Source organism: Gallus gallus, chromosome 15, assembly GCF_016699485.2.
Source record: "Gallus gallus isolate bGalGal1 chromosome 15, bGalGal1.mat.broiler.GRCg7b, whole genome shotgun sequence".
NCBI lineage: Eukaryota > Metazoa > Chordata > Aves > Galliformes > Phasianidae > Gallus > Gallus gallus.
This window is the reverse complement of record NC_052546.1, coordinates 693,197-711,193: the sequence shown is the minus strand read 5'-3', so window position 1 is coordinate 711,193 and position 17,997 is coordinate 693,197. Positions and strand designations below refer to the sequence as shown.

The 17,997-nt window shown below is 38.4% G+C and overlaps 1 protein-coding gene across 7 annotated transcripts; it reads right to left on the bottom strand.

Moving 5' to 3' along the window:
• Window positions 1-5,181: 5,181 nt before the first annotated feature.
• CDC45 (cell division cycle 45) lies at window positions 5,182-17,551 on the bottom strand. 7 transcript variants are annotated; one of them, XM_004945485.5, is made up of 19 exons: window positions 17,469-17,551; window positions 16,384-16,443; window positions 16,006-16,098; window positions 15,424-15,561; window positions 14,743-14,886; window positions 13,591-13,646; window positions 13,072-13,120; window positions 12,297-12,358; window positions 11,969-12,019; window positions 11,125-11,244; window positions 10,601-10,732; window positions 10,144-10,242; window positions 9,731-9,892; window positions 9,392-9,530; window positions 8,946-9,029; window positions 8,633-8,751; window positions 8,246-8,322; window positions 7,415-7,481; window positions 5,182-6,234 (listed from the first exon to the last, which is right to left on the bottom strand). In XM_004945485.5, the coding sequence occupies exons 1-18, from the start codon at window positions 17,517-17,519 to the stop codon at window positions 7,417-7,419; spliced, it is 1,701 nt and encodes a 566-aa protein (XP_004945542.2). In that variant the 5' UTR covers window positions 17,520-17,551; the 3' UTR covers window positions 5,182-6,234; window positions 7,415-7,416. The 7 variants fall into 7 exon arrangements, with proteins under 7 accessions (XP_004945542.2, XP_415070.3, XP_025011294.1 ...); XM_415070.8 differs by having other exon boundaries at window positions 5,182-6,199; XM_025155526.3 differs by lacking the exon at window positions 11,125-11,244.
• Window positions 17,552-17,997: the final 446 nt, after the last annotated feature.

Below are 17,997 nucleotides of genomic sequence, written 5' to 3'. Positions count from 1 at the left end.
TTATATATTAGTTCTGCCTATATCTGTACCAAGCTTTTGTCCTACGGTGCGCAAGTTAGGAGGAGTTATCCCCCTTGCACCCGGCTTTGCGCAGCGTTGGTTAAACGTACCTGATTTTATAGCTACTTTGTAGTTACAGAGTTTGATTCTGCAAGTCAACATAAGACTCAGAATATCATAGTACTTATCTAATACAGGTAACCTAGATAACATCAAGGAATACCCAGAGAAATCACCTACAGTTCTTAAGTGACGAAGCTGTTTGACTTCAGGGAGGTCTGTAGTTGAGTTAGGGAAAGAAGAACAAAACATAATAAAATAGACCCAAACCCAGAAAGTGAATGAGCTATGTTGTGACTTCACTTGTGTGTACATTTTACCTTGGTTAGTACATGAGGTATGCTCAGGCTTGCTCATAAATTTCTGTGTGGAGTCTTTCCAATGAGAACTTGATTTTCATTCTGATCTAAGGAAGTCTTCTGAGCCTTTAGTTAGTTCACAGCATGCAGCACTGACTGATAAATGCTTGTGATACCAAATTACTCAATTTCTTTAGCATCAACTCTCTTAAGGTCTAGATATATTGTCCCAGAATACCACTAAACATCCACAAAGAAAAAGTACCATGTGTCAGAGTAGCTACACAGTAGGCGCTACTGAGAAAACTGAAATTATTTTTTCCACACAACAGCAGTGATTGGAAAACCTACATTCCCAGGACAGTCATGAAGTTATGTATAATTGTGTAAGAGATCTCTCGCCTACTTTGAATTGACCTTTGACTTGCTTCTCTAATTCTGCCACCTATAAAAAGGAAAAAACCAAAAGTCAAATGCTTGAAGAGAGTGAGAATAGTTTGAAATTAAAGCTCACATAATTCTCTTTCCCTCGTGTTTTGTAATATTTCCTGCTAAGAAAGTGTTTTTAACTCAGACACTTGTGCATAGAGGTGGCACTGTACTTAGAGCTCCACCCTGGGCAGCATTTTTTTCCTTAGTCCTTGAATTCAGTCCAAAGGGAACTTTCAGTACCACCTTGAAGCCAACAATGGTACATGAGAGCCAAGAGAGACTTTAACTTTTCCATGTAAAGAAACAAACAATTCATTGTTTTCTTTCCCTTCAATAAACCAGACTTTTCTGTCAGGCTTCCTAGGATTTCTCTACCTATGGAGCTGGGAAGCTGGATACGAGCCAGCACTGCCCTCGCAGCCCAGAAAGCCAGACATATCCTGGGCTGCATCCAAAGCAGTGTGGCCAGCAGGGCGAAGGAGGTGCTCCTGCCCCTCTGCTCTGTGCTGGTGAGGCCTCAGCTGGAGTACTGCATCCAGATGTGGAGTTCACAGTGCAGGAGAGACATAGACCTGTTGGAGTGCATCCAGAGGAGGGCCACAAAAGTGATCCATGGGGTGGAACACCTCTCCTAGGAGGACAGCCTGAGACAGCTGGGGCTGTGGAGCCTGGAGGAGTGAATGCTGCAAAGTGACCTGATAGCGGCCTCTCGGTATCTAAAGGGGAGTGACAGGAAAGAAGGGGACAGACTCTTGAGCAGGGTCTGTGGTTATAAAACCAGGGGAAATAGTTTCAAGCTCAAAGAGGGTAGATTTAGGTTAGATATAAGGAAAAAAGTCTTTCACAGTGAGGGTGCTGAGGCACTGGAGCAGGTTGCCCAGTGATGTGATTGATGCTCCATCCCTGGAGGCTTTCAAGGTAAAGCTGGATAAGGCTCTGGGCAGCCTGATCTAGCTGTGGTGTCCCCGTTCATTGCAGGGGAGTTGGACTAAATGGCCTTCAGAGATCCCTTCCAGTTCTAAGGATTCTATGATAGAGCTGGATCATTTGAATTCCACTTGTCAGGTGGGCACTTTTCTACACTCTGTCTCTCAAGCACACCAGATTTAACTAAACAGATGACAAGATTCTGAATGACTTGCAGAAGAACTAAGACTCCAGTGGTTCTCACAGAATGTAAAATTTAAATGTGATGATTTTTTATCTACTAAAATAAACTGAGTTGATGGTAGACAACATTCAGTTAAACTGAAACTTCTGTTTTATGGCTTCTGCTGTAAAAGTTGTAGGCTTCCCACAGTAGAGGGAAGAAATAGCAGCTACAACCACTAAATTTGCTATGGCTCATGAACTAGAGCCCTTACTATAGTAGTTTCATCTAAATACCAAAGCACAATGTTCTGAAGCAAGGCATGCACACTACTTTAAATCAAGGCAAAAGAAGCTATTATTGCGGGGTATTCAGCCAGGAATATTTTCTGTCCTTTATGTAAAGTTTTAGAGCAGCAAATACAAATAGTACTTGCAAAATATTTTGCTAAAAAAAAAAAAAAAACAACAACAACAACAAAAAAAAAACCCACCAAAAAAACACCTTGTAGAGATGTTTATTTTCATCCACAAGAACTGAAAAAAAAAAATCAACAACAAAAAATCTTCCAAAAATATTTCAGTTCTAAACTAGCATACAGTTTATTATTTTAGCATTAAGCACTTTCAATTTTTTGCCACGTTGTATCACCAAGTTAACAGAATTTACTCTCTACATCTATTTATGTATCATTCAGTGATGGAGTCTCTGACATTTTTTTCTTATATTTTTCTTACTATCAGTTTTTCAGTGCAGCAAACTAACTGTCCTATTGCTTCGATTTGAAAAAATAACCACCACCAAATAGATTACATTCTGCTTGGATGGCTGAGAAGTGATGCACACAGCAAGAAAACAATGCTAATTTGGACCACTGCCAGCCTACTAGTCAGGACAGAGGTACTGGTGTTTTAACAGCTACATTCATTACATCATCAGATAGGTGAACAGTATAGTAGCAGTTAAAAGGGCAAGGAGCCCGTGAAGAACTATATTACAGAGGAAGAGAGAACTGGCAACATCATTACACTCCTGGTAAGTCTTGTGCACCTGCATCTCAAATAGTGCCTGCAGTTTTCCTTCTGATCTGTCTGACAATTACTTAAAGCAGTGCAACAGCAATCAGGATGCCAGAACAGCTGCAGCAAAAGGAAAAAAATAGGCTGTCATTATTCAAGACTAGGAAGAGATAACCGCAGGGAACACAGGAGAGGTTTATGAAATGATGACTGCACAGAGGAAACAGGCAAAGACTGTAAAGTGTCAAAAAAGCCAACAATTGGCAAGGCTGCATGTCTGCTCCCTACACAATATTACACAGGATAAAACTTAACAAGGATCTGGAAGGAAGCTATCCCGGTTTGCAGATAATACTGACAGGTACCAAATACACAGAAACCACATCTGGATCAGGATGTCCGTGAGAAGGAGGGCTGTGAGAATCCTTGTGTTTGTACGCGGAAGGAAGCATCATGCTATTTCTTTGTTCCCTAGCATTTGTTTTTGACATTAGACAGGTCAAAATTCTGATTAAGTGTCCTTCTGGTCCCCCCCGTGGCTACATTTATGTTTGAGGTGGTATAAACCTAGCTTTCATTTGTACAAGAAAGCTGCAGTACTTTTTTGTTTTTTTCTTGAGAGCAGTAGAGAAAGTAAGAATTAATTTTCACCACTACACAACCTTAACATTGGTAAGTATAAGACTGCTAACTCCGTGTGATTCCTGGGGAAGGGGATACACTTCAATTCCAGTCAAATGAGGTCCTTACTGTGCAATCTCAATTAGGTCTAAGTGGTCATGAATCACTGGGCAAGAACAGCATGATTTAGTCAGCTTGTTCAGACACTTCAGTACTTTGGTATGTTTAATTTCCTTAAAACACCAAACTTTTTAAAGGATAGTTTTGTTTCTTTTGTACATTTGTTGTTCTCTAAAATAGAGTAGGAGCAACAGAAATAATCTAAAGCATTGATTTTTTTACAGCAGACACATTGGAGGAAAAAGAGTTGCTGCAGCTCAAATATAATCCTTAGGGAATGTTTCTGTTTGCATTCAGACATGGAATGCCACCATGCATCTAAAGAGGGTAAGCCGATTTCTTAGTACTTTAACTATTTGTTTTAAAATGACATGTCAGAGCCACATTTTCTATTTGGACAAATAAATCAAATGCATAATAATCTCGTCATGAACAGATGCTAAGAATTCTTGGCATGGAAACTCTGTCCAACACTTAACTATTAGAAGTGACTATTGAACCAGTCTGCAGCATTTCATTGAGCCATTTGAGCTGCCTCGCTGCTGAACGGGGCTGCTTTTTTGTAGATATGAGGGGGACTTCAGAAGGTTGGATCTTCCCATACAACAATTCTCCAAGTAATCAGTATTAACACATTCATTTACAAATCCTGTAGCGTAGAATGAGCTATGTAAGAAGTGCCCGACACTACTTCATGTATTCTAAAATGCTGACATGTAAATTTTTTATCTATTGACAGACATTCTGATTTCTACACAGATGGAACTATTTTCTTTTTATATAGCACACAGTATTCCTGACCAATTTTGGCCCACATTTGACAGCCTCTGGATCAGTTCAACAGCCAATCAATTCTGAAACAACCTTGGGAAAGCTAGAACCCTAAAAATCCAAAAGCAGGAAAAAAACCCAACAACCAATAAAGGAGGCACAGGGAATCTTCTTCCCCATTTAAAACATCTATTACTTCAAGTATGTACACTACACTGGTTAGAGGTCAAAGTACCTCCCAGTTTAGCCACACATCAGCGTAATAACTAGCTCCCATTTCTCATCCTCCCAGAATAACATAATATGCTTATCGTAAAGGGCCAATTTGCCTGAAAACTTGTGCATTTCTTGAGATACAACAGTTGCCTACTATCACACACACCCCCACACCCCTTCTTTCTTGAATGCAAGAATGCAAGGCAAAATACCTGATTACCAGAATGGCAGGAAAAATGGTAGCAGTAGGAAACAAACATGCCCCAACAGGGGAATGAAGCAGAATACACAAAGCTCCAAGAGAGATAGGGGAATGCAACAGCAAATGAGAATTGGTAAGGTAAGAGGAAGGGATTCACACAGAACTTCTAATGATGGTGGAGAAAACAAACTAACAGCAATAACAAAACTTCAAATAAGAAAACAGTGGTAATAATTTGCTAAGATACCCATCAGTCACTAAAATTAACACAGGACAACTTTCCATTATCACGGGTTGGCACAAAGATTTGACTGTTCAGATAAAAAGACAGCATTAAAGAACTACTTCTGCTTGGATAAAAATATATAGTTTAATTCGTTTTCCACTGGCTACATCTAGATCACATTTGGTATTAAATTAACTTGTAATAAAAATCTGTACCAAGTACAGTGTAATGATATATACTCTTTACATATTCATTATAATACATTGAAAATATTGAGGTCATACAGAATTCAAGCAAACATTGCAAGAAGAAAAAGAATTCCAAACATATATATATATACCTACCCAACGTACAGCAGGATAAGTCTAAATATAATAGCACCTCATACGACTAAAATGAAATGGAACTTCTGTTATGGAACTGAAGACATCTAGGCTGACAGTTGTAACGCTACAGTCCACAAACAGTTATCATATTGTTTTAGTTTCTTCCCAGGAAAATTATTGCTAAATCTGGTCTACAAATGACAATACAGCATCACAGTGCATGACTAAGAATGCTTCGCTAGCGCTGAAATTCCATAGACTTTATCTGGTAACTGGAAGTTTCTTAGTACATGAATTTTAAATCCCTAAAATCTTAAAACTTGCCTCACAAAACAGCTATTTCAACCAAAATACAAGGCTTCAACCTGACAGCACCAAAAAAGATTTTCATTACAAGTTTTGAAGAAGTTGTTTTAAAAATGATTTACCTTGAATGTTTAGAGTTTTAAAGGAACATTTAGATATGGAACTTTTTTAAACCTATTTTTGTTGTTAGCCCACAGCTAAACATCAAAGGAGCACATCTACTAATAAAAGCAGGTTTGACAAACAGAAATGCCATGTGCAAATTCTCCTACTTGAGGCACTTTGCCGTTATAAGGATTGAGTCCTTACAGAGAAGCAGTATCCAATAACCGTGTGCTCAGGTTAGAAATCCTTTAGCCTCTCAAGCACAAAACCCAAAGTCCAGGCCTGTATTGGAACATTTCAAATAAAGCAAGTTGGCATAATTGCAGCACTATGAAGTCTGGAACATCTGAAACAACTTCAGAGCATCTGATCCTCAGCTTCCAGCACAAGGAACCAAACAGCACCACTGTGTAACAAGGGCAGAAGACAATCTGAAACAATCTGTAGTGAAAGCATAAAGAAACAAACAGGCATAGGAATCCCAGATGCCATGAATGGCAATGCTATCTAACAAACAACTGCAGTTATTGACTCACTGTTTCTAACTTCTGAGTGAACAGAAAGAAATTACAGTGTTAATGTCTAATAGGTGAATATCCGTTTGGTTAGGCCTGTGAACGTACATTCACACACTCTTGTCAAAGGCTTCATGTTACTCCCTTGCTTTTGTGCATAAAGCATAAAGATAATTGTAGGATTAAATCACATGTGAATACAGAAGATCAAATCTTTGCCTAGATATGAAGGAATCAGGAGGCACTTTAGATAGCTTTAGACAATCTTAAAGGCTGTTCTGAACAAATGTCACAAAACAGTTTAGAGTTTAGTTTCCTCTCTGGGAGAAAGCAAACTATCCCCACCCATCCCTGTGGAATAAGCACAAACCAGTGAAAGTAGTTCACAACTAAAAAACATTAAGTATTTGGAAACAGCTGCAACGAGTTTTAGTTTCATCTGCAGTTTCATCTAGTTTCATCATCACACAGTAAAATTTGTCTTGTCTTAAAATAGCTTTAAGACAGACTTCGAACAAGTGCAAAGCAAGAAGTCACAACTACAAATAAAATCTTAAATCCAGATAAAAACTACACACTAACATAAGGTATAACTTGAACATCATAAACAAAAGCAAACAGACAAATCTAACTAAAAGTCCCAAACAAATAACAAACAACTTTAGCTTCAAAGCCAAGAATGGTAATCCTATGACCAAGATCTGCCCTGAGCTCAAGCAAGATATCAAAACCGAAAGAAGATAAAAAAAAGTCAATAATGGACTGCCAATCACAATTAACTACTACCTCAATTTCCTTTCACAACATAAACAGCTGCTCCTTTTACAAATGCAATTGAAAAGCCACAAACAGCTAGAATAATGAAAAGCTTTGAAATGATGAGATTTATATGTCTCAAAAGAAAAAAAAATTATTTTCATATATTGTCTGCTTCTTCTCCAAAAGAAAACAATCATCTTTGTAAGAAGCCCTTACCTTCAATCTTTATTTTCACTGGAAATTGCTGCATTTAGTGAGAACATTCAACAAATAATATGCAAATGTCATTTGGTTACTAACTTGATCTGTAATAAATTTCTGAATTAATCCTTTTTACACTGTCTTACCATTAGGACAAGAGAGAAATGAGTGCATCCAGAAATTTGCTCCTGTCTTCTGTTTTCAATTCAATTACTAAAATGCAAAATATTTCGTCATATGATGCAAATAACTGAGAGATATGTCAGGTGTCATACAAAGAATGTTGATTCCTAGTATACTTATTTATATTCCTAACCAGCCCTAAGAAAGAAAAAGAGAAACTATTTGTTTGGGCAAAATGCAACGTGCATTGTTTATTCCAGCAAATTCACATTTCTAGGTGCTCACTACATGATATAGCCACTATGTTTTAAACCTAGGAGAGTTTGCTTTATGTTTGACGTGCAAATATAATCAAAGTGCGTAGAGTTAAAAGCTGTCTCCTTTATAAGCACACACAAAGCAAGGAAAATCTCATTGCATAAGTATCTTGTTTTTCAAAGAATCAGTAAGGAATAAACAATGTAACATCAATATCTTACTTGGCTTGGCTGCTAAATACAAAAACCCTCACAGATATCCTCATAGATTGCAAATCAATTGTATATATGAGAATCATTACTCAGTGCAATCTTTAGACTCTCTTAAAACAAAAAGCAAGCCCCTGCTACATAGTTAAACTTCTGTAACAGACATGAATTAAAAAACAGAAAAGAAAAAAAAAAGATCAGCAAACTAAGATGTAGTTTGTATTTATACTAGACTCAGGAATAGTGTTATCACATATGCACGCTCGACGTTTGCATCTAAGACAGACAGAAATGAGTAAATCGTCTACACTCATTATGCTTGATGGAGTCTGTGTGAACACTGACCCCTAAAGGAATGTATGTGAAATGAAAGATGACATTACTCACTGGACATGTCAAAATGGTTGTGTAAAGTCCGAGAATTTGTACTATCGGCAGCTTTCTCAAATGCTCTTCCAAAAAAGCTACAAGATGAAATACAAAATTAGTCACATATTAGAAAGTACCATCCACTAAGAGCCATAGCTCTCTTTTAAGATAAATACATAAATAGTTAAGGTGGAGGAGAAAAAAAATGTACAAGGAAGGTGGAGAACATGTATATCCCTCTCTCAAAGTACCTCATGTATACCATAAGCAAAAGCATCTTTTAAGAAGGACGCAGGTCAAGTCAATACAGACAGTGTTAAGTAGATACAGGAAAGAGGTAGTTGTTTCAGAGACAGGAAAAGCATACGGATACTTTTACTAAGAACTTTTAAACAACATCCTTACTTCTTTTTGTCAGAGCTTTCTGTCTCTGGAGGAATCCCCACCATGATCACAGTTCCCTGTTCAACATCCATTGGCGCAGCCATTATCAGTGGCAGCAATTTACAGCGCTTGTTTTTCGTCTGGAAATCAGAAAGGTTTTTTGTGCTAGGAAGCTTCCCAGGAACAGAATTCATAAAGGTGCTAAAATTATCCAAACAATCAGCAGAAAAACTTTTAAGATGATATGAAAACATTTTAGTAATTAACTGTAAGTATCCAGCAGAACAATAACTACTACATAGGCCAAAAGTTACGTTAAACCTGATTTACTTACAGAGCAAACAAAGGATTTGAGCAAGTATTTACTAAGCAGGCACAGAGATACTGGTTTAGAAAACAGCTTCACATCTGGCGTACCCTAGGAAAACAAGAATTATTTAAATTACAACACAAGACGATTGTTCTGTTTATTGATTTAAATTCTGATACCTACTGACACAGCTAAAAGCTTTGCACTGTTCAAAGTACATTAAGTTTGATATCTCCTACTTTACTTGGTGACCAAGCTCTCTCCTTTGAGAAAACTGATTCTTTCTTTATGAATTACAGAGCAGATGTCAATATTGACCCATAAGAGGACAGTACAGCATAGTTTCTTTCTGACTTTCTGTTGGCATCATTCTTATTAAGCCAAACAGTTAGGAAAACAGCGTTATTCATATCAGAGAAAGACAAAACACGACACTGAATTATGAGATGGTAGAAAAATAGAATTCTGACCTCCATGAGAGAGCAATAAAGAAAAGGCCCTTGGGAAATAACAAGGTTGGTGCAAATGCAGCTGGCTACCGTCTGCTGAATGGCACGTAACTGCTTTTTTGCTAGGTCCAGCCCTTGGTGCAGTTTGTCCAGGTTACCCCTGCAAAAGACAGAAAACAAATGCCTTTATATAAAAATGTAAACCTTTTCCAGGATAAGTGGGACATTTCTAAATGCTACCCGTGTGGATATTTTCTTCAATTTTTCTTTTCTCTCTTATGCACCATCAATGCATCTTTTAGATATTTAACCCACATTCCCTAAATAAAATTGCAAAGGAACAAAAGGAATTTTTTGTACCTGGAGAGACTGTCCAAAGCTTTAATGAAATTAGTTGTTTCAGGCCCCTCTTTCTCTATGTTCTCCATGAGAGAAGCTGTGGCATAAACTATATCACTTGCTAAGAACTTGTTCTTAAAGCCAAAGTGAATGCTAAAGGTCTGAACTCTTAAATCCTTCATTCTGTAAAATGAGATAAAAATAGTCAATGATTTCAGCTGGTCAACATTAATAACATTATCTCCTCGGGGTGTTATCGTTAAGAACATGAAGATTAATTTCATTCTAAAGTTTGCAAAGAGTCTAATATTAATTTATCAATATAAATTCCATATATTTTTTTAAAGGACACATTACATCCACTTCATATAAAAACATTTGAATTTAATTGAAAAATATTTTCAGATAAATCACTTGTATTTAAAACAATTTACCCAAATTTATTTGCAGATTCTTCAATCATTTCCCGAAGATTTTCTTTCAAAGACACGTCCATGGAATTAAACTTCTGCTTCACTTGCTTCAAAGGCAAACTGAAAACAGAAGGAAAAATTACCAGTAGATAAAGCTGGAAGAAACAAACATTCTACCTTGCTTTCATAAGGCATTAAGATCTGGTAGTTTAGCAAAAAAAAGTCTGACTAACAAGTCACTTCCAAATTGACTATTCAGTAAAGGCTTGTAGCTAAATTATTCTTCACACAGTAAGGCACTAGTGGCACAATTCAACTCAAAGAGGCTCCACAACAGACTCAGAGCCCTACAGTCACATTTAAAAAACAACACACTGAGTACCTGTAAGCTTAAAGAACTTTGCTCTAGTCTGAATGTTTTTATATAACCCAGTGAAAATATGATCCCTTAATTGAGAACCAAATTTTTAAAACTCACCCCATGTCAGCCAAAAACTCCTGCAGCCGCTTCTGTCCTTGTACTGACCAAAGCTTAAGGGTAGCAGAGGTATATGAAGTATTACAGAGACTTTCATATAGAGACCAGTGTTGATAAAGTGCCAGGCGCAGACTGAACAGGAATTATAGAAAATAATTATAAGCATATGCATTCTGTGAAGTTACAGATAGTTAGAGAGCTCTCTAACTAGCAGGTGCCTTCAATTGCCCTTATATATTGTATGTCTAAACTTTGTGAAAACATGTAGGTACATGTAACACCACAAGACAAGAAATTCTGACATCTAACTAAATCTGCAGAATTAAGCTGAAGTGAAGCTATGTGAGGTACTGAAAGAGACTCATGTTCAACAAGCCATTCACATTTTCTTTTTCTTTTTTTTTTTTTTTCTAATTCTGTTCTCAGCAGGAAAGCAGCTTGGGATTTCTTTCCCTGGACGTAAACTCAACTGGGGTGCATCAAGTAGGCAGAGTTTGATTTTGCCAGATTTGAGGCAAGGATACTCGTATTCAAATGCTATTCGCATGCAATCAATTGACAGGGAATTTTCTTCATCTTCATTGCGGTGGTTATGGCGAGACACGTGGCGCTGCAGAATTCCAATATCAGTCACATACTTCATGCTTAAAAAAAAAAAGTCACTTGTATCATTATATTTGAATAAGAGAACACAAAATGCTCACTGAAGATTACACATTCATCAGGAAGCAGCATAGAAAACCGCAGGCACTTCTCAGAAAAACAACTTGTTAAATAATAGTCTTTCAGTACTCGGCTATACACCCAGGCAATTAGGGCTAAAATAAAACCACCCAGAGACAGACTGAGCGATGAATCAAATCCTTATTACACTTAGAGAGATCAGTGTATTAGTAAGAACAGAATATCGGAATTAAGGTCTACATGTGTACTACTGGAATTCTGATGGTATCTCATAGGAAAGAAACAGGTTGGGAAAGGAGAAGAATTGGAACTTGTCAAGTAAAATAGGAAAGGAAGCAGGAGTCTACAGAACATACAGATTTGTCCCCTTAAAAAAAAAAACTGTATCAGTCACATTCATATCAGCTACCAGTGAACACCATTTCTTCCACAATTAGAATTTATTTTTCACAATATTACAGAAACCAAATGAGTTTAAAAATTCTAAATAGCAGAAAAATAAAATAGTTTCTCTGAAGTGTATCCTGTTTTTATAAGGCATTAGATCACTTTTAATCATTAAGATATTTAATGCTATTTTTCATAATTGTGTAACAGTAAATTCCCACATTTCATGACCTTTATTAATTGCTATTAGCTGCTCCAAAAAAAAAAAAAAAGAAAAAAGGAAAAAAGCTTTCTTACTGAGTAATTTTATCTTGGACCCACTGATCTGTTAGGCCAACAATAGCCCACCTGAAATTGGGAAAACAAACAAACAAGCAAACGAGTTAAAAAAAAAGTATGTAACAGAACAAGTCAGAAACACTATTCATCAACTGTGCACAGAAGTTAGTAACAAAGTTATATACAGTTATTTCTAATCAGTTTATGAAGCTGGGTCCTCCAAATTAGGACAGACGTTCGCTTAGGAACTAAGCTGGTATCTCATGAGGAAATCACAGTTTTGGAAAATCTTGCCTCTTTTTACTGTGCAATTATTTTCCAGCCTTTACTGGTAACAAAAACATACCACAACATGTCATTCAAATCTTTAGACATTATCCACGCCAGATCAAACATCACCATCGCAGACTACATGAAAGGAAAGCAAAAAGAGAGGGTAAATGAATACAAAGCTTTCACTTCATTATGCAACCAGAAAACTTAAATTTGCCAATTCAGGCACTACAAGTCACACTTGAGTGTGACAATCTACCAGCATCTAACTTTAAAACATCAAGTAAACAGAAAAGTATTTTATAAAGCTCTGCAAGTCTGCATTTCATTTGTAACATCTGAAATATTCTGACACATTCAAAACTTAGAAAGGCAAACAAGCTCCCCATGTCTTAAAGTCTTTTTGCAAAAGTATTCTTGTGCATAGAGATACTTTTACCAAAACCTAAAAAAAAATAAAAAAAATCCACTATTAGATTTTCTATACTAGGATTAAAGGTATCAAGCAACAAAAGTGTTAATAGTTCTGCTCCAACCTTTTTCTCCCACTGTTAACACTGTATTACTCTACCGTGCAGTTGGCATTACCTCCCCAGTCTACTGGGATGTTTCTGGGACATCTCTAATTCATTAACAGGAAAAACAGATGTACGCAACCAGAAAACTTTAAACTGCTCAGTCAAACTACTTGTTTATCCATTATGTGTCTTACCACACATAATAAAGACAACTATGTAAAGTATTATTAGTTATTTGCAAATTGTATTAAATAAAGGTGATCAGATAATATCTGACATCAGAATTACACTGGCACCTTGTAATTTTGTGGAAAATGAGCTGATACTTACCGAGGTCCCATGGTACTCGTATTGCTCGTAATCAAAAAGAATTTCACGTCTAAAAGTGGAAGAAATAAGTGTGACTAAGTGAAAAACCAGACTTATCCAATTCAAAATATAAACCTGAGCTGTGAAATAATTTCATTTCATTTTAGCAATAAGAAAAACATATAATTGGAAAAAAATATTAGATCCTTGATTCCTCACATTGTTTTTTTTTCCTGATCATTTCATTTAAAAATACTGAGATTACAAAGAAAGAGTTCAAATTTCATCCTAAAATAGACAAGCTAATAGTGCTGCTTAACAGTGAAGCTCTGCACCTTTTGCTCTTCTTGTTTATAAACAATTATTTACAATTATTGTCCATATAAACGTTTTAGTTTTTGGTGTATATATATAGTAAATACATCCTTCAATTTTCTGAAAAAGATAAAACTAAAACATATTGCAAACAAAGGACTGTAGTACTAAAACGTACAAAGAAAAGGACAGACATACACAACACAAAGAGACCCCGCAGCTCACCTGCGTGCCTCCCATTCTCGTCTTTGCCGCCTTCTCATTGTTCTCTCTATTACCTCCTGCAAATTAATTTGGACATTAAAATGCTAAAAAGCACTCCAACAAATTAGCACTTCTCCAGTTACTTAAGCGACTAAATCTTCATTAAAAGAGAAATTATTTCTATTTATGACATTTAATGGGAAAAGGAATTACCACTAAATATTTTCCAAGGAACATGCTTAAAGTCACGTCATCTACCTATGCTAGCACTGATTTAGCTAATCTACACAGATAAAAGGAACTTCAACACTACCAACACTGCATCTTACCATTTTATAATATAAAAATAACACTGATGAAAAATAAAGTTAATTAATCAAGCTTGGAAGAGAGGAACTCGGAGTACATTTACCCTCTCTAAAAAGCATCATCATCTTGAAAACTCAGATCGAAAAGATCTCTGTGCAATACTTCACAGATTCAAAAGTAGCTTTTGCACGTGCTGGTTATCATTTGTCTTTCATTTTCTAGTATTGGTTCTTCCTGAGTAAGTACTTCTGGATTAATAGGAAGAAGTGTATGTTAATAGAAACAACATGACATCTATGCAAACTTTGATAAAGTTTCTATATCCAGCAGGATCAACGTTTCTAGCCTTGTGCCTTTGCCTCCTTGCTTGATAAAAACAGATAGCGTGCTACAAATAAAACACGCCAAATTGACTTTTTCATGCCTATACCACAATGCACTTGTGTTAGTTTACAGCCCCAAAGACAGACAAAATATATTTCTAAATTGTTTGTGAGCTTACATCTGCTCAAACAATTATTTCAAAATACATAAAAAATAGTTTATATCTGAATTGGTTGTTTTGCTGAACTCAAAAGCCCAGAGCACATAACCAGAGATAGATCTCAGTTAAGCAATTGCATGAGGACAGCATTACATGTATAACCAGTTTTAAGTTCAAAACATGTTTTGATAAGCAGAAAATATTTAAATGCAGCTCAAATAAACAAACTGCAAGTGAAACTCCAGTAGTAGTAATGATCTTTTACTCATACACTTAATTGTCTACCAGTTTTACTATGTTATTGCCATTAATTAATGTGCTGTAAGGACCTATTACTGCTTTATTTCCCTTTTTTAGAAAATGAAGCATCAGAAATGAACCTCTTCAAAACGTCTGCGCTTATCTGAAGGTTCCGAGCCATCGCTTTCATTCTCTGAGTCCTCTTCTTCGTCCTCTTCATCTCTGAAGATATCATCATAAGCAGGAACATCAAGATCGTCATCTTGTTTAACTAACAGCTTAACCTAGCAAGAATAGAAGCATATTTTTCAGCAAAGCACCATTTCAAACAACAAGTGAGAAAGCTTCAGAAACTTCAAAAGAGAAACCAAAAATTCCTTCTGGCTGTTATTCATTCCTGGTATTAAAAAGCAGTACTTGTGCTTTTACAAAGACTGTGCTTGTTTACCCAAGGTAAAAATAGAAACTGCATTCTTCTTCAACAATAAAATCATAGTTAGAGCACTGTGTGAAAGAACTACCTATGGCTGTTACACACCATAGGATGCTTATCTTCTGATTTGCACCAGTGTGAGTTGCAGAAACAGAACTATCCAGGTGCTTGCTGCTGACACCTATCACAGCACTAGCAGTATAAGTTTTTATAACTCAAAACAGTAGTTTTTCTGATCTTACAATATTAATGGATATCTGCATCAGTCATGTTCATTTCCTGACTGCTAGCAGTTCTGCCAAACACTGAAAAGCACTGAGGCACCCCCCCACCCCACAGAACACACACAGTTTGTTACAATACAAGCTGTAAGAAAAGCTCAGCTTACCTGTGTCTCATTGTAAACATTCACTACATTGATAGGTCTGTGGCTATCACACACAAAAAAATAAGTGTCTTCTTCAGGCTGCAAGATCTCCAACAGGTCAACGTTGGCACCACAATTAATAAAAACAAAGTATTTGAACTGCAAACAAAACCAAAACAAATGTTTTTCGTTTTAATTAGTGGGAAACGTGAAAGAAAAGACTGCCAACACCTATACAAAACCACCAAAGCACTCACCACTGCCAAAACCAACATTTACTTGGGCATTTGATGACCCAAAGAAGGAAAAAAACGTGCAAGACCACAGACCGTATTTAAGTTAGGACATTAGACATCCAGTACCACCACCTTTCACATCCCAAAATGTGTGCAAGCTCAAGCTGAATCAACTAGAAATGAGCTCATATTAAAAAATAAAAATAAAAAAGACTTTGACAAATTTGGAAGCAGTGTATTAAAACATAACCACTGTGTTGAGGTAAGAAATTATATAATTATGATAAGAGCTGACATTTTAAGCTGGGGAAAGGATGGAAATATGTGTCTATATACAATGAGCTGCAAGTTTTTGTTTGTTTTTTACCTGATCTTTATGCTCAAGAAAGGCAGTTTCAAGTTCTTGCCATCCAGACACAGGGACTAGTGTATATTGCACGTGATCACATTGAAATAAAGCCTGAAATGAAGCAGACAGCTGTCAGCTATGGTGGGAAACAATCTCTTCTACACTGCTGCGTTGTGCTGTAACTCTATTTTATTCAAACCCTTATCTTGAAGACATCCAAACTGACAACTCAACATCTACTCTGGGAGTATAGCTTACTAAGTGTCAACATTATGATCGATGGAGAAAACTTTTCACAAAATCAGTTTAAACTTTTACCCTTTTCTGAGTTCAAACCCATTCAAAGAATCCCATTGACTTCTTTTGTGTTAGCCTGTAGTGGTAACAAACACTTACTTGGAGTATCTTACATGCACATAATGCATCAACGTCTGAGGCCACAAGAAGAAGAACTCGCTGCAAAAAATAATAAAGTAACAGTATTAATATATTAACAAAGGGGACAAATCTAGTGAGCTGGTATATGAAATGAGTGACTGGAGGAGGAGAAAGGGAGAAATTTAGGCAGAGACCACTATAAGCACAGAACAGGACTGGACCTAAACAGGCACTGCAACAAAATAAACGGTTTGGATCCCAGTAAAGGTGAACAATGAACAGCCCTGCTTAAAGCGGTGAAATCACACCCACAAAGTGCCCGCGGCTTTGTGGGACCGCAGCTACCCAACCTCCTGCTCGCAGCCAGAGCTGGGCAGCCCCACAGCCCTGCGCTTTGTGTCTCAGTCAAATTCTCAGCACACCGTCTGCAACGGCCACGAACAAAGACAGTCCAGAGCAAAAACAGGACCGAGGCAACGCCTGATATAGCCTAGGTCCAGGTCAGCTTATCTTTTGTTTTTGTTTGAGGGTTCCTTCTCAAAGCCAGAGCAGCTGGGAGAAACGCCGTCCATCGCACAGTCTGTAAAAGCCCCACAGGCAGAACGCAACAGAGCGTCCAAGAAAAGCTTTTCCGCCTCGGGACACGGATCGCCGCAGAACAAAACCAAGCTTAGAGGAAAGCGGGCGGCAGGGCTCGCTGCGAGGCTTCAGGGTTAACTCAGCGAGAGATCCGGCCTCTGGGCATGCAACACTACGGTGGTTAAAAAGATTCTTTTTTAAAAAAAAGGCCAAAAAAAAAAAAAAAAAAAAGCAAATCTAGAAATGCCTCTGTTAAACAAAAGGCCAGCAGAAACGCGGCACAACGGCGAGCACTGAGCACGCACTCCCGGCGGCCCCACGCCCTCAACGCAGCCTCTTTCCCCCCGGCAGCGGCGGCGGCGGCCCCGAACGCGATTCCCCCCCTCAGTCTCGGAGGGAGCGGGGTGGCCGCCTCAGCCCCACCGCTGACCGAGCCGAGCGCTCCGCGAGGCGGCCCCGGACAGCGGCCCGAAGGGAGGCGGCTCCGTCTGCTGCCTGGAGACCCAGGGCCACACCGTCCACACCTGGCTGACGATCACATCGTAGAACTCCCGGCGGCAGTCGGTGACGAACATGGCGGCACTGAGGAGAGCGCTGAGGAAACGGCGGCGGTCGCGAGCCGCTCCCACTCAAAGTGGGCGCCAAAGCAGCGCTGCTTCCTATTGGCCAATGGAAAAGCAGCCGTCGTTACTTCGCAGCGCGGATTGGGCGAGCTGTCGTCCGGGGGTTCGCAAATGAGATTGACAAAAGAGAGACGCGACAGCGAGGCGGACCAATCGCAGCAGGCCCGGTTTAGCCGGAAGCACCGTTCCAGGCTCTGTTGCCGCTGCCGCCATCTTTGTTGGGGGCAGTTTGTATCCTTGGCCGCGAAAACGCATGGAGAATGAACAGAAAGCGGACCGCCTTGGCGCTCGTTGGCGGCGAAGGGGCTGAGCGGTCAGAAGTCGTCATCGCAACGACCCCAACGGCCGGCGTCACCTCCAACCTTCTGCCCTCACCCAAGATGGCGGCCGGAGGGCGGTGCCGGGGGCGGTGTAGCGGCGTCCGGCGGCG